At 46.2% G+C, this 15,000-nt stretch overlaps 1 protein-coding gene across 1 annotated transcript in view; it reads right to left on the bottom strand.

Moving 5' to 3' along the window:
* pde10a (phosphodiesterase 10A) overlaps positions 1–15,000 on the bottom strand; it is a 132,331-nt gene that overhangs the window by 57,501 nt on the left and 59,830 nt on the right. Inside the window, exon 3 of the mRNA XM_084141418.1 lies at positions 14,509–14,540. Within this exon, the coding sequence (XP_083997544.1) occupies positions 14,509–14,540 (32 nt within the window). The remainder of the gene's footprint in view (positions 1–14,508; positions 14,541–15,000) is intronic.

Genomic DNA, 15,000 nt, shown 5'->3' with positions numbered 1-15,000 from the left:
AAACTCTAGTTTTGGCAAGTTGGTTATCTACTTTGTGCATGACACAAGTAATTGTTCCAACAATTGTTTACAGACAGATTATTTCACTTATAATTCACTGTATCACAATTCCAGTGGGTCAGAAGTTTACATACACTAAGTTGACTGTGCCTTTAAACAGCTTGGAAAATTCAGGAAAATTATGTCATGGCTTTAGAAGCTTCTGATAGGCTAATTGACATCATTTGAGTCAATTGGAGGTGTACCTGTGGATGTATTTCAAGGCCTACCTTCAAACTCAGTGCCTCTTTGCTTGGCATCATGGGAAAATCAAAAGAAATCAGCCAAGACCTCAGAAAGAAAAGTGTAGACCTCCACAAGTCTGGTTCATCCTTGGGAGCAATTTCCAAATGCCTGAAGGTACCACGTTCATCTGTACAAACAATAGTACGCAAGTATAAACACCATGGGACCACGCAGCCGTCATACCGCTTAGGAAGGAGACGCGTTATGTCTACTAGAGATGAACGTGCTTTGGTGCGAAAAGTGCAAATCAATCCCAGAACAACAGCAAAGGACCTTGTGAAGATACTGGAGGAAACAGGTACAAAAGTATCTATATCCACAGTAAAACAAGTCCTATATCGACATAACCTGAAAGGCCGCTCAGCAAGGAAGAAACCACTGCTCCAAAACCGCCATAAAAAAGCCAGACTACGGTTTGCAACTGCACATGGGGACAAAGCTCGTACTTTTTGGAGAAATGTCCTCTGGTCTGATGAAACAAAAATAGAACTGTTTGGCCATAATGACCATCGTTATGTTTGGAGGAAAAAGGGGGTTGCTTGCAAGCCGAAGAACACCATCCCAACCGTGAAGCACGGGGGGTGGCAGCATCATGCTGTGGGGGTGCTTTGCTGCAGGAGAGACTGGTGCACTTCACAAAATAGATGGCATCATGAGGAATTATTGAAGCAACATCTCAAGACATCAGTCAGGAAGTTAAAGCTTGGTCGCAAATGGGTCTTCCAAATGGACAATGACCCCAAGCATACTTCCAAAGTTGTGGCAAAATGGCTTAAGGACAACAAAGTCAAGGTACTGGAGTGGCCATCACAAAGCCCTGACCTCAATCCTATAGAAAATGTGTGGGCAGAACTGAAAAAGCGTGTGCGAGCAAGGAGGCCTACAAACCTGACTCAGTTACACCAGCTCTGTCAGGAGGAATGGGCCAAAATTCACCAAACTTATTGTGGGAAGCTTGTGTAAGGCTAAGTTAAACAATTTAAAGGCAATGCTACCAAATACTAATTGAGTGTATGTAAACTTCTGACCCACTGGGAATGTGATGAAAGCAGAAAATAAATCATTCTTTATACTATTATTCTGACATGTTATATTCTAAAAATAAAGTGGTGATCGAAACTGACCTAAGACAGGGAATTTTTACTAGGATTAAATGGCAGGAATTGTGAAAAACTGAGTTTAAATTTATTTGGCTAAGGTGTACGTAAACTTCCGACTTCAACTGTATGTGTCTCTAATATGGTCATACACTTGGCAGGAGGTTAGGAAGTGCAGCTCAGTTTCCACCTCATTTTGTGGGCCATGGCCACATATCCTGTCTTCTCTTGAGAGCCAGGTCTGCCTACGGCCGTAAATAGTCAAGGCTTTTCTTAGTTTTGGGTCACTCACAGTGGTCAAGTATTCTGCCACTGTGTACGCTCTGTTAAGTGCAAGGTAGCATTCAAATTTGCTCAGTTTCCTGGTTGATTCTTTCTAGTGTGTCAACTAGTTCTCTTTTTGTTTTCTGATAATTTGGTTGGTTGGGTCTAATTCAAATCAAATCAAATCAAATTTTATTGGTCACATGCGCCGAATACAACAGGTGCAGACATTACAGTGAAATGCTTACTTACAGCCCTTAACCAACAGTGCATTTATTTTAAACAAAAAAGTAAGAATAAAACAACAACAAAAAAGTGTTGAGAAAAAAAGAGCAGAAGTAAAAATAAAGTGACAGTAGGGAGGCTATATATACAATAGAATAAAGTGACAGTAGGGAGGCTATATATACAGGGGGGGTACCGTTGCATAGTCGATGTGCGGGGGCACCGGCTAGTTGAGGTAGTTGAGGTAATATGTACATGTGAGTAGAGTTAAAGTGACTATGCATAAATACTTAACAGAGTAGCAGCAGCGTAAAAAGTATGGGGTGGGGGGGCAGTGCAAATAGTCCGGGTAGCCATGATTAGCTGTTCAGGAGTCTTATGGCTTGGGGGTAGAAGCTGTTGAGAAGTCTTTTGGACCTAGACTTGGCACTCCGGTACCGCTTGCCGTGCGGTAGCAGAGAGAACAGTCTATGACTAGGGTGACTGGAGTCTTTGACAATTTTGAGGGCCTTCCTCTGACACCGCCTGGTATAGAGGTCCTGGATGGCAGGGAGCTTTGCCCCTGTGATGTACTGGGCCGTACGCACTACCCTCTGTAGTGCCTTGCGGTCAGAGGCCAAGCAGTTGCCATACCAGGCGGTGATGCAACCAGTCAGGATGCTCTCGATGGTGCAGCTGTAGAATTTTTTGAGGATCTGAGGACCCATGCCAAATCTTTTTAGTCTCCTGAGGGGGAATAGGCTTTGTCGTGCCCTCTTCACGACTGTCTTGGTGTGTTTGGACCATGATAGTTCGTTGGTGATGTGGACACCAAGGAACTTGAAGCTCTCAACCTGTTCCACTACAGCCCCGTCGATGAGAATGGGGGCGTGCTCAGTCCTCTTTTTTTTCCTGTAGTCCACAATCATCTCCTTTGTCTTGGTCACGTTGAGGGAGAGGTTGTTGTCCTGGCACCACACGGCCAGATCTCTGACCTCCTCCCTATAGGCTGTCTCATCGTTGTCGGTGATCAGGCCTACCACTGTTGTGTCGTCGGCAAACTTAATGATGGTGTTGGAGTCGTGCCTGGCCATGCAGTCATGGGTGAACAGAGAGTACAGGAGGGGACTGAGCACGCACCCCTGAGGGGCCCCCGTGTTGAGGATCAGTGTGGCAGATGTGTTGTTACCTACCCTTACCACCTGGGGGCGGCCCGTCAGGAAGTCCAGGATCCAGTTGCAGAGGGAGGTGTTTAGTCCCAGGATCCTTAGCTTAGTGATGAGCTTTGAGGGCACTATGGTGTTGAATGCTGAGCTGTAGTCAATGAATAGCATTCTCACGTAGGTGTTCCTCTTGTCCAGGTGGGAAAGGGCAGTGTGGAGTGCGATAGAGATTGCATCATCTGTGGATCTGTTGGGGCGGTATGCAAATTGGAGTGGGTCTAGGGTTTCTGGGATTATGCTGTTGATGTGAGCCATGACCAGTCTTTGCTGTCCTGGGGTTCTGTGGGGTGTTTGTGTTTGTGAACAAAGTGCCTGAACCAGCTGGCTTGGTTCATGTCCTTGCAGGTTAGGGCTTTGTGATGGAAGGTTTGGGCATAGCTTTCCTTTAGGTGGTTGTGGAATTTAACAGCTATTTTCTGGATTTTGATAATTAGTGGGTATAGTCCTAATTTTGCTCTGCATGCATTATTTTGGGGTTTTCTTCATATTCTGAAGATGTTTTTTTGGGTTGGTGAGTGGACCACAAACCTCACAACCATAAAAGGCAATCGGTTCTATAACTGATTAGATTATTTTTTGACAGATGGTAATTGGGATGTCAAATTGTATGTTCCTTTTGATGGCGTTTTTCTTCTTCTTTTTTCCCTTCTTACCTTGTGTCTCATATTGTTCATAGCCTTGTGGAAGTTACCTGTGGTGCTGATGTTTAGGCCGAGGTATGTGTAATTCTTTATGTGCTCTAAGGCAACGGTGTCCTGGCAACTGGACCTTTTTTGGAACACCATTATTTTTGTCTTACTGAGATTCACTGTCAGGGCCCAAGTCTGACAGAATCTGTGCAGAAGATTTAGATGCTGTTGTTTTTTGTCTTACTGAGATTCACTGTCAGGGCCCAAGTCTGACAGAATCTGTGCAGAAGATTTAGATGCTGTTGTAGGCTCTCCTTGGTTGGGGACAGAAGCACCAGATAATCTGCAAACAGTAGACATTTGATTTCAGAGTCTAGTAGGGTGAGGTCGGGTGCTGCAGACTATTCTAGTCATTGATATAAATCTTGAAGAGGGTGGGGCTCAAGCTGCATCCCTGTCTCACCCCCAGCCCTGAGGGAAGAAATCTGTGCGTTTATTGCCAATTTTGAGCGTACACTTATTGTTTGTGTACATTTATTTTATAATATCGTAGGTTTTCCCCCCAAAAAACGCTTTCCATCATTTTATACAACAGGCCCTCATGCCAAATTGAGTCAAAAGCTTTTTCTAAATCAACAAACAATGAGAATACTTTGCTTTGGTTTTGTTTTGTTTGTTTGTCAATAAGGGTTTGTAGGGTGTGTACGTGGTTTGTCGTATGATATTTTGGTAAAAAGCCCATTTGACATTTGCTCAGGACATTTTTTCACTGAGGAAATGTTGATGATACTGCAGAGGATTTACTGTTCTGCTTGACATTTTTTACATTTGATATGTTAGCTGATATGTCAAATATAATGTTCAGGCTTTCTACTGCTAAGTTTACACCTTCACTATTGCAGGGAAACATTTTGCCCAGGAAGTTATCTAGGAGGGATTGGATCTTCCTTCCATCTATAGCATTCCTTAATAGCATGCAGTTTGTTGGGCTTTGATGCCTCATGGTTGGGTATTGCTCTGTTCAAGTAGGCTGTGATTTGGCTGTGGTGTCAGTGGTTCTGACTGTGAATGCTCTGAGAGACTTATGGGTTGAGGTCAGTGATAAAGTAATCTTCAGTACTGCTGCCAAGGGATGAGCTGTACCTACCGTAGGAGTCCCCTTGAAGCCTACCATTGTCCCCTAACATTGGTTGTTTTGTTGTAGTTGTGTCTAGGGGGGCATATGGGGGAGGGAATGCTGTCACTTCCAGGTAGGTGTTTGTCCCGCAGGTCTGGGCGGTGGGAGGGGCATAGGTCTGATCTGAGGGGGCCTAAATGGGGTGTGGTCATGGTTGACTTGGGGTGGGTGGGTGTGTGGATGTGGCTGGTGATGCTGTGGTCTGGATGTAGGTCCTATCGGTGTGGGTCCTCTATGTGTAGGTCCGTGGGGGAGGGGGTCTGGTCTGGGCGGTGTGTCCGTTGCTCTGTTGCTCCTGTGTGAGGTGTTGGGGCTGCCGTTTTATGGACTCTTAACCAACCGTGCTATTGTGTGTGTTTGTTTGCATTGTTTGTAACTTATTTTGTACATAATGTTGCTGCTACCATCTCTTATGAAGAGCTTCTGGACATCAGAACAGCGATTACTCACCTTGAACAGGACAAATACTTTTTCTTTAATGAGTTGGACGAGAGGGATTTGCTCCAGACACCTCATCCCTGTCATTCGCAGTAGAAAGAAAAGGAGATATCGCGTAAGGAGATCGGGGTGCCTGGTAAGGAGCCGGCGAAGAGTAGCTAATCTGCCTTTGACATCGATACTATTGGCCAATTTACAATCGCTTGATAATAAAGTGGACGAACTACAGGCACGTATATCCTACCAACGGGACATTATAAACGGTAATATCTAATGTTTCACTGAGTCGTGGCTGAACGAAGACATGAATAACATACAGCTGGCGGGTTATATACTGTAGACCACCTTTACTCTAGACCACCTTTACTCCACACACAGAGATGCGTACAAAGCTCTCCCTCGCCCTCCATTTGGAAAATCTGACCATAATTTGATCCTCCTGATTCCTGCTTACAAGCAAAAACTAAAGCAGGAAGCACCAGTGACTCTGTCAATAAAAAAGTGGTCAGATGAAGCAGATGCTAAGCTACAGGACTGTTTTGCTAGCACAGACTGGAATATGTTCCGGGATTCTTCTGATGGCATTGATGAGTACACCACATCAGTCACTGGCTTCATCAATAACGCTTCGATGACGTCGTCCCCACAGTGACTGTACGGACTAACCCCAATCAGAAGCCATGGATTACAAGCAACATCCGCACTGAGCTAAAGGGTAGAGCTGCCGCTTTCAAGGAGCGGGACTCTAACCCAGAAGCTTATAAGAAATCCCGCTATGCCCTCCGACGAACCATCAAACAGGCAAAGCGTCAATACAGGACTAAGATCGTACTACACCGGCTCCAACGCTAGTCAGATGTGGCAGGGCTTGCAAACTATTACAGACTACAAAGGGAAGCACAGCCGTGAGCTGCCCAGTGACACAAGCCTACCAGACGAGCTAAATTACTTCTATGCTCGCTTCGAGGCAAGTAACACTGAATCATGCATGAGAGCATCAGCTGTTCCGGACGACTGTATGATCACGTTCTCCGTAGCCGATGTGAGTAAGACCTTTAAACAGGTCAACATTCACAAGGCCGCAGGGCCAGACGGATTACCAGGACGTGTACTCCGAGCATGCGCTGACCAACTGGCAAGTGTCTTCACTGACATTTTTAACCTCTCCCTGTCTGACTCTGTAATACCAACATGTTTCAACTAAGGTAACCTGCCTAAATGACTACCGACCCGTAGCACTCACGTCTGTAGCCATGAAGTGCTTTGAAAGGCTGGTCATGGCTCACATCAACACCATTATCCCAGAAACCCTAGACCCACTCCAATTTGCATACCGCCCCAACAGATCTACAGATGATGCAATCTCTATTGCACTCCACACTGCCCTTTCACCCCTGGACAAAAGGAACACCTATGTGAAAATGCTATTCATTGACTACAGCTCAGTGTTCAACACCATAGTGCCCTCAAAACTCATCACTAAGCTAAGGACCCTGGGACGAAACACCTCTCCCTCTGCAACTGGATCCTGGACTTCCTGACGGGCTTCCCCCAGGTGGTAAGGGTAGGTAACAACACATCCGCCACGCTGATCCTCAACACGGGGGCCCCTCAGGGGTGTGTGCTCAGTCCCCTCCTGTACTCCCTTTTCACTCATGACTGCATGGACAGGCATGACTCCAACACCATCATTACGTTTGACGATGACACAACAGTGGTAGGCCTGATAACTGACAACGACGAGACAGCCTATTGGGAGGAGGTCAGAGACCTGGCCGTGTGGTGCCAGGACAACAACCTCTCCCTCAACGTGATCAAGACAAAGGAGATGATTGTGGACTACAGGAAAAAGAAGAGGACCGAGCATGCCCCCATTCTCATCGACGGGGCTGTAGTGGAGCAGGTTGAGAGCTTGAAGTTCCTTGGTGTCCACATCACCAACAAACTACCATGGTCCAAACACACCAAGACAGTCGTGAAGAGGGCACGACAAAGCCTATTCCCCCTCAGGAGACTGAAAAGATTTGGCATGGGTCCTCAGATCCCACAGCTGCACCATCGAGAGCATCCTGACTGGTTGCATCACTGCCTGGTATGGCAACTGCTCGGCCTCCGACCGCAAGGCACTACATTGGGTAGTGCGTACAGCTTAGTACATCACTGGGGCCAAGCTTCCTGCCATCCAGCACCTCTATACCAGGTGGTGTCAGAGGAAGGCCCTAGAAATTGCCAAAGACTCCAGCCACCCTAGTCATAGACTGTTCTCTCTGTTACCGCACGGCAAGCGGTACCGGAGTGCCAAGTCTAGGTCCAAGAGGCTTCTAAACAGCTTCTACCCCCAAGCCATAAGACTCCTGAACATCTAATCAAATGGCTACCCAGACTATTTGCATTTCCCCCTCCCCCTCTTTTACACTGCTGCTACTCTCTGTTTATTATCTATGCATAGTCACTTTAATAACTCTACCTACATGTACATATTACATTTATGTCATTTAGCAGACGCTCTTATCCAGAGCGACTTACAGTTAGTGAGTGCATACATTTTCATACTGGTCCCCCGTGGGAATCGAACCCACAACCCTGGCGTTGCAAGTGCCATGCTCTACCAACTGAGCTACCTCGACTAACCGGTTCCACCGCACATTGACTCTGTACCGGTACCCTCCCTACAGTTATTTTACTGCTGCTCTTTCATTATTTGTTACTTTTATTTCATATTATTTTATATTGTATTTTTTTGTGTGATTTTTTGGGGTATTCTTTCTTAAAACTGCATTGTTGGTTAAGGGCTTGTAAGTAAGCATTTCACTATAAGGTCTACACCTGTTGTATTCAGCGCATGTGACAAATACAATTTTATATCCTTTAGGGTCCGGGCGAAGGTGGGGACTGCAGCTTTGTAGAGGTGGGCCTGGTCATAAAGGCTATTGAAGTCCAGGGTGGAGTGGTGGCCCAGGTAGACATTAGGTTTTGAGGCACAGTCAGGGGAAATACTTACGTTTACCTGCTGTATGGTAGCAGGGTGGAAGTATTTTTGTGGTAGCAGGGTGGAAGTATTTTTGTGGTAGCAGGGTGGACATTTCCCCACTCGTGAGTTGGGGAAAGTGGAAGAAGCTTTTTCTATCACTCCTTCTATCCACCCTTTCCTGCTGTGCTCTCAGGTCGTTTGTGCCTGTGTGTATTATTATGTGGCTGGGTGACCCTAGTTGGTCCTCAGATAGCAGGTGTAGGGCGCACTGGGTGTTTGGGCACCAGAGTTTAGCCACTGTGTGTTTGGGGAAAAGTGTATTTTCTTGGTGGGGTTGATGGGTCTTCATTTATCTGTTCTGCTGTGGTGTCGAGGCTGTGGTCAGGATCTGAGGTTGTGCTGCTAGCTTCTCTGCTGTGGTGGCCAGCTCTCTCATGGGCTGTTCCCTGTCGCACCTTCTCCTCTAGTGCTCGCACCTTCTCCTCTAGTGTTCTCATCTTCTCCTCTAGTGCTCTCATCTTCTCCTCTAGTGCTCTCATCTTCTCCTCTAGTGCTCTCATCTTCTCCTCTAGTGCTCTCATCTTCTCCTCTAGTGCTCTCATCATCTCCTCTAGTGCTCTCATCTTCTCCTCTAGTGTTCTCAGCTTCTCCTCTAGTGCTCTCATCTTCTCCTCTAGTGCTCTCATCTTCTCCTCTAGTGCTCTCATCTTCTCCTCTAGTGCTCTCATCTTCTCCTCTAGTGCTCTCATCTTCTCCTCTAGTGCTCTCATCTTCTCCTCTAGTGCTCTCATCTTCTCCTGCCACTGGGCCTCCTTCTGCTCCTCCTCTTTCTCCTGTTGATGCTGTCTCACAACAGTCCAGAGTGCAGGCACGTCTCTCTCCCCCTCCTGCTCTCCGGGTCTGGTTGAAGGGGGTGTTGTTGTGCTGAACTGTTGTCTGGGTCTGGTTGAGGGGGTGTTGTTGTGCTGGACTGTTGTCTGGGTCTGGTTGACTGGAGTATGTTGACCTGTTGTTCGAGCTCCACCTGGGAGACCCTCCGCTTGGGGTTGCTCGTCTGTAGGGCTGTTTATGGAGGGGGTCTGGTCTGACTCGCTCGGGGTGGGAAAGAGCTTCTTCAACATACAGTGGTGTGAAAAAGTGTTTGCCCTCTTCCTGTTTTCTTATTTGTTTGCATGTTTGTCACACTTAAATGTTTCAGATCATCAAACAAATTTAAATATTACTCAAAGATAACACAAGTAAATACAAAAGGCAGTTTTGAAATGAAGGTTGTTATTATTAAGAGAAAACAAAATCCAAACCCACATGGCCCTGTGTGAAAAAGCTGTTGCGCCTTCTTCACCACACTGGCTGTGTGGGTGGACCATTTTAGATGTGTACGCCGAGGAACTTGAAGCTTTCCACCTTCTCTAATGCGGTCCCGTCGATGTGGATAGGGGCATGCTCCCTCTGCTGTTTCCTGAAGTCCACGATTCTCTCCTTTGTTTTGTTGACATTGAGTGAGAGGTTATTTTCCTGGCACCACTCCGCCAGGCCGTCCTCAAACTTGATGATTGAGTTGGAGGCGTGCTTGGCCACGCAGTCATGGGTGAACAGGGAGTACAGGAGGGGGCTGAGCACGCACCCTTGTGGGGCCCCAGTGTTGAGGATCAGCGAAGTGGAGGTGTTGTTTCCTACCTTCACCAGCTGGGGGGCGGCCCGTCAGGAAGTCCAGGACCCAGTTGCAAAGGGCAAGGTTCAGACTCAGGGCCCCAAGCTTAATGATGAGCTTGGAGGGTACTGTGGTGTTGAATGCTGAGCTATAGTCAATGAACAGCATTCTGACATAGGTATTTATCTTGTCCAGATGGGATAGGGCAGTGTGGAGTGCGATGGCGACTGCATCATCTGTGGATCATTGGGGCGGTAAGCAAATTGAAGTGGGTCTAGGGTGACAGGTAAGGTAGAGGTGATATGATCCTTGACTAGTCTCTCAAAGCACTTCATGATGACAGAGGTGAGTGCTACGGGGCGATAGTCATTTAGTTCAGTTACCTTTGCTTTCTTGGGTACAGGAACAATGGTGGACATCTTGAAGCATGTGGGGACAGCAGACTGTGATAGTGAGAGATTGAATATGTCCGTAAACACACCAGCCAGCTGGTCTGCGCATGCTCTGAGGATACGGCTAGGGACGCCATCTGGGCCGGCAGACTTGCGAGGGTTAACACACTTAAATGTCTTACTCACGTCGGCCACGGAGAACGAGAGCCCACAGTCCCTGGGAGCGGGCCGCGTCAGTGGCTCTGTGTTATCCTAAAAACGGGCAAAGAAGTTGTTTAGCTGGGAGCAAGACGTCGGTGTCCGTGACGTGGCTGGTTTTCCCTTTGTAATATGTGATTGTGTGTACAGTGAGGGAAAAAAGTATTTGATCCCCTGCTGATTTTGTACGTTTGCCCACTGACAAAGACATGATCAGTCTATAATTTTAATGGTAGGTTTATTTGAACAGTGAGAGACAGAATAACAACAAATAAATCCAGAAAAACGCATGTCAAAAATGTTATAAATTGATTTGCATTTTAATGAGGGAAATAAGTATTTGACCCCTCTGCAGAACATGACATAGTACTTGGTGGCAAAACCCTTGTTGGCAATCACAGAGGTCAGACGTTTCTTGTAGTTGGCCACCAGGTTTGCACACATCTCAGGAGGGATTTTGTCCCACTCCTCTTTGCAGATCTTCTCCAAGTCATTAAGGTTTCGAGGCTGATGTTTGGCAACTCGAACCTTCAGCTCCCTCCACAGATTTTCTATGGGATTAAGGTCTGGAGACTGGCTAGGCCACTCCAGGACCTTAATGTGCTTCTTCTTGAGCCACTCCTTTGTTGCCTTGGCCGTGTGTTTTGGGTCATTGTCATGCTGGAATTCCCATCCACGACCCGTTTTCAATGCCCTGGCTGAGGGAAGGAGGTTCTCACCAAAGATTTGAAGGTACATGGCCCCGTCCATCGTCCCTTTGATGCGGTGAAGTTGTCCTGTCCCCTTAGCAGAAACCCCCCCCCCAAATATAATGTTTCCACCTCCATGTTTAACAGTGGGGATGGTGTTCTTGGGGTCATAGGCAAGCATTCCTCCTCCTCCAAACACGGCGATTTGAGTTGATGCCAAAGAGCTCGATCTTGGTCTCATCTGACCACAACACTTTCACCCAGTTCTCCTCTGAATCATTCAGATGTTCATTGGCAAACTTCAGACGGGCATGTATATGTGCTTTCTTGAGCAGGGGGACCTTGCGGGCGCTGCAGGATTTCAGTTCTTCACGGCGTAGTGTGTTACCAATTGTTTTCTTGGTGACTATGGTCCCAGCTGCCTTGAGATCATTGACAAGATCCTCCCGTGTAGTTCTGGGCTGATTCCTCACCGTTCTCATGATCATTGCAACTCCACGAGGTGAGATCTTGCATGGAGCCCCAGGCCGAGGGAGATTTACAGCTATTTTGTGTTTCTTCCATTTGAAATAATCGCACCAACTGTTGTCACCTTCTCACCAAGCTGCTTGGCGATGGTCTTGTAGCCCATTCCAGCCTTGTGTAGGTCTACAATCTTGTCCCTGACATCCTTGGAGAGCTCTTTGGTCTTGGCCATGGTGGAGAGTTTGGAATCTGATTGATTGATTGCTTCTGTGGACAGGTGTCGTTTATACAGGTTACAAACTGAGATTAGGAGCACTCCCTTTAAGAGTGTGCTCCTAATCTCAGCTCGTTACCTGTATAAAAGACACCTGGGAGCCAGAAATCTTTCTGATTGAGATGGGGTCAAACACTTATTTCCCTCATTAAAAGGCAAATCAATTTATAACATTTTTGTTATAAATTTTTGTCTGGATTTTTTTGTTGTTATTCTGTCTCTCACTGTTCAAATAAACCTACCATTAAAATGATAGACTGACTTTGTCAGTGGGCAAGCGTACAAAATCAGCAGGGGATCAAATACTTTTTTCCCCTCACTGTACGTCTCATGTCTGAGCCATTGAATTGCGACTCCACTTTGTCTCTGTACTGACATATTGCCTGTTTGATTGCCTTACGGAGGGAATAACTACACTGTTTGTATTCTACCATATTCCCAGTCACCTTGCCGTGGTTAAATGCGGTGGTTTGTGCTTTTCAGTTTAGCGTGAATGCTGCCGTCTATCCACGGTTTCTGGTTTGGGTAGGTTGTAATAGTCACCGTGGGAACAACATCCCCTAGACACTTCCTGATGAACTCAGTCACCGTGTCTGTGTAAACGTCAATGTTACTACCCGGAACATATCCCAGTTCGCGTGATCAAAACAATCTTGAAGAATGGATTCTGATTGGTCAGACCAGAGTTGAATAGACCTTAGCATGGGTACTTCCTGTTTAAGTTCCTGCCTATAGGAAGGGAGGAGCAAAATGGAGTCGTGAGGGAGGGCGGGGGAGGGCCTTGTAGGCGTCTCGAAAAGGCCAGTAGCAGTTATCTAATGTTTTTCCTAAGCGAGTACTACAGTCAATGTGTTAATAGGTCTTCGGTAGCGTTCTTCTCAAAATTGTATTTGTTTAAAATCCCCAGCTACAATAAATGCGGCCTCAGGATATGTTGCTTCCAGTTTGCATAAAGTCCAGTGTAGTTCCTTGAGGGCCGTCGGGGTACCAGCTTTGAGGGGGAATATACACGGCTGTGACAATAACCAGCTGGCTGTATAGTTGGGGACAGTATATGCTGAGAGATCTATCATTCCGTGAAACAGAGTATGTTACAGTCCCTGATGTCTCTCTGGAAGGAGATCCTCGCCCAGAGCTCATCTACTTTATTTTCCAGAGACTGAACATTAGGCGTGTAATATACTCGGAAGCGGTGGGATGGTGTGCACGCCTCCTGAGTCGGACTAGAAGTCCACTCCGAATACCTCTTCTCCGCCAGCTGCGTCTTGGAGCAGCCTCTGGGATAAGTTCAATTGCCCTGGGGGTTACGAAAAAATGATCCAATTTTGGAAAGTCGTATTCCTGGTCGTAATGCTGGTGAGTTACCGCCGCTCTGATATCCAACATTTATTTCCGGCTGTATGTAATAACACAAAAAAAAAATCTGGGCTAATAATGTAAGAAATAACACAATAACACAAAAAAAACAAAATACTGCAAAGTTGCTTAGGAGCTGGAAGCTGAGCTGCCATGTCTGTTGCTTAGGAGCTAGAAGCAGAGCTGCCATGTCTGTTGCTTAGGAGCTAGAAGCAGAGCTGCCATGTCTGTTGCTTAGGAGCTAGAAGCAGAGCTGCCATGTCTGTTGCTTAGGAGCTAGAAGCAGAGCTGCCATGTCTGTTGCTTAGGAGCTAGAAGCAGAGCTGCCATGTCTGTTGCTTAGGAGCTAGAAGCAGAGCTGCCATGTCTGTTGCTTAGGAGCTAGAAGCAGAGCTGCCATGTCTGTTGCTTAGGAGCTAGAAGCAGAGCTGCCATGTCTGTTGCTTAGGAGCTAGAAGCAGAGCTGCCATGTCTGTTGCTGAGGAGCTAGAAGCAGAGCTGCCATGTCTGTTGGCGCCATCTTACTGTCCTGACCAACTGAGGGTATTTTTGTGTTCCAGACCATATTGAGTGTGTTCCTTTCAATCAATGTTTTATCAACTCAGTAGACAGACTTTATATGGGCTTTTCTTTATAAAAGTAATAACGTTTTTTAAAAACTGAAAACAAAGCAAAGGATAGTCAAAACACATGTATTAAGTTACAATAAGGAGTCTGCATCTGTGTCTTAATCTAAGTAGATCCCAACTATTTAAAATCTTCACAGAGAAGGTTTTTAATGTTCAAAGTTCACCCACAGGCACCATCACAGGACAGGCCACTGACGTTAGCACTTTGAATATAATGGGATCACATTTGGGGGATACCTTAAGGATATTAGTCTGGTTGGATACTATATAAAACGTTAAAACAGACACAGACAGACACAGACATACAGACAGAGAGCGAGAGAGACAGACACAGAGAGAGAGAGAGACAGACACAGACAGACAGACAGACACAGACAGACAGAGAGAGAGACAGACACAGACCGACACACACACACACACACACACACACACACACACACAAACACACACAGACAGACAGACAGACACACAGACACACAGACAGACAGACAGACAGACAGACACACAGACAGACACACAGACAGACAGACACACAGACAGACAGACAGATAGGTCGCAACACTTACCCTGCTGCCTTCTTTAGCTGATGACGTGTCATCTGAAAGAAGAAGATGAAACAAGCTATAAAAAAAGGTAACAACTGCCAAGTCAATGAAGGGAGTAGAAAACATATTAAAAGCCAGAAAGACAGCAGGGAACACACTGTATGTGGAAAATGGCATTATGGACAGACAATGCAGTTTAGAATAACAACATAATTTAAATAGGTTTTTAAGCATCTGAATGTTCTACAGATGTAGGATCTTAAAAATTTAGCAGACGCTCACATCCAGAGCCACTTACAGCAGTGAGTGCATACATTTTCATACTGGTCCCCCCCATGGGAATCGAACCCACAACCCTGGAGTATCAGGCGCCATGCTCTACCAACTGAGCTACATGGGACCTTCATTTGAGCCAGTTTGCAACAGCAGGATAATAGTCAGCAAATGTAAATTATTACGTGGATTATAAATAACGGACATTTTTGTAGCGGTTGATACATTTTTATTCCCGAC

The sequence above is a fragment of the Coregonus lavaretus genome (genome assembly GCF_964263955.1).
Source record: "Coregonus lavaretus genome assembly, chromosome: 25".
NCBI classification, from domain to species: domain Eukaryota; kingdom Metazoa; phylum Chordata; class Actinopteri; order Salmoniformes; family Salmonidae; genus Coregonus; species Coregonus lavaretus.
This window is presented reverse-complemented; position numbering and strand designations above follow the sequence as displayed.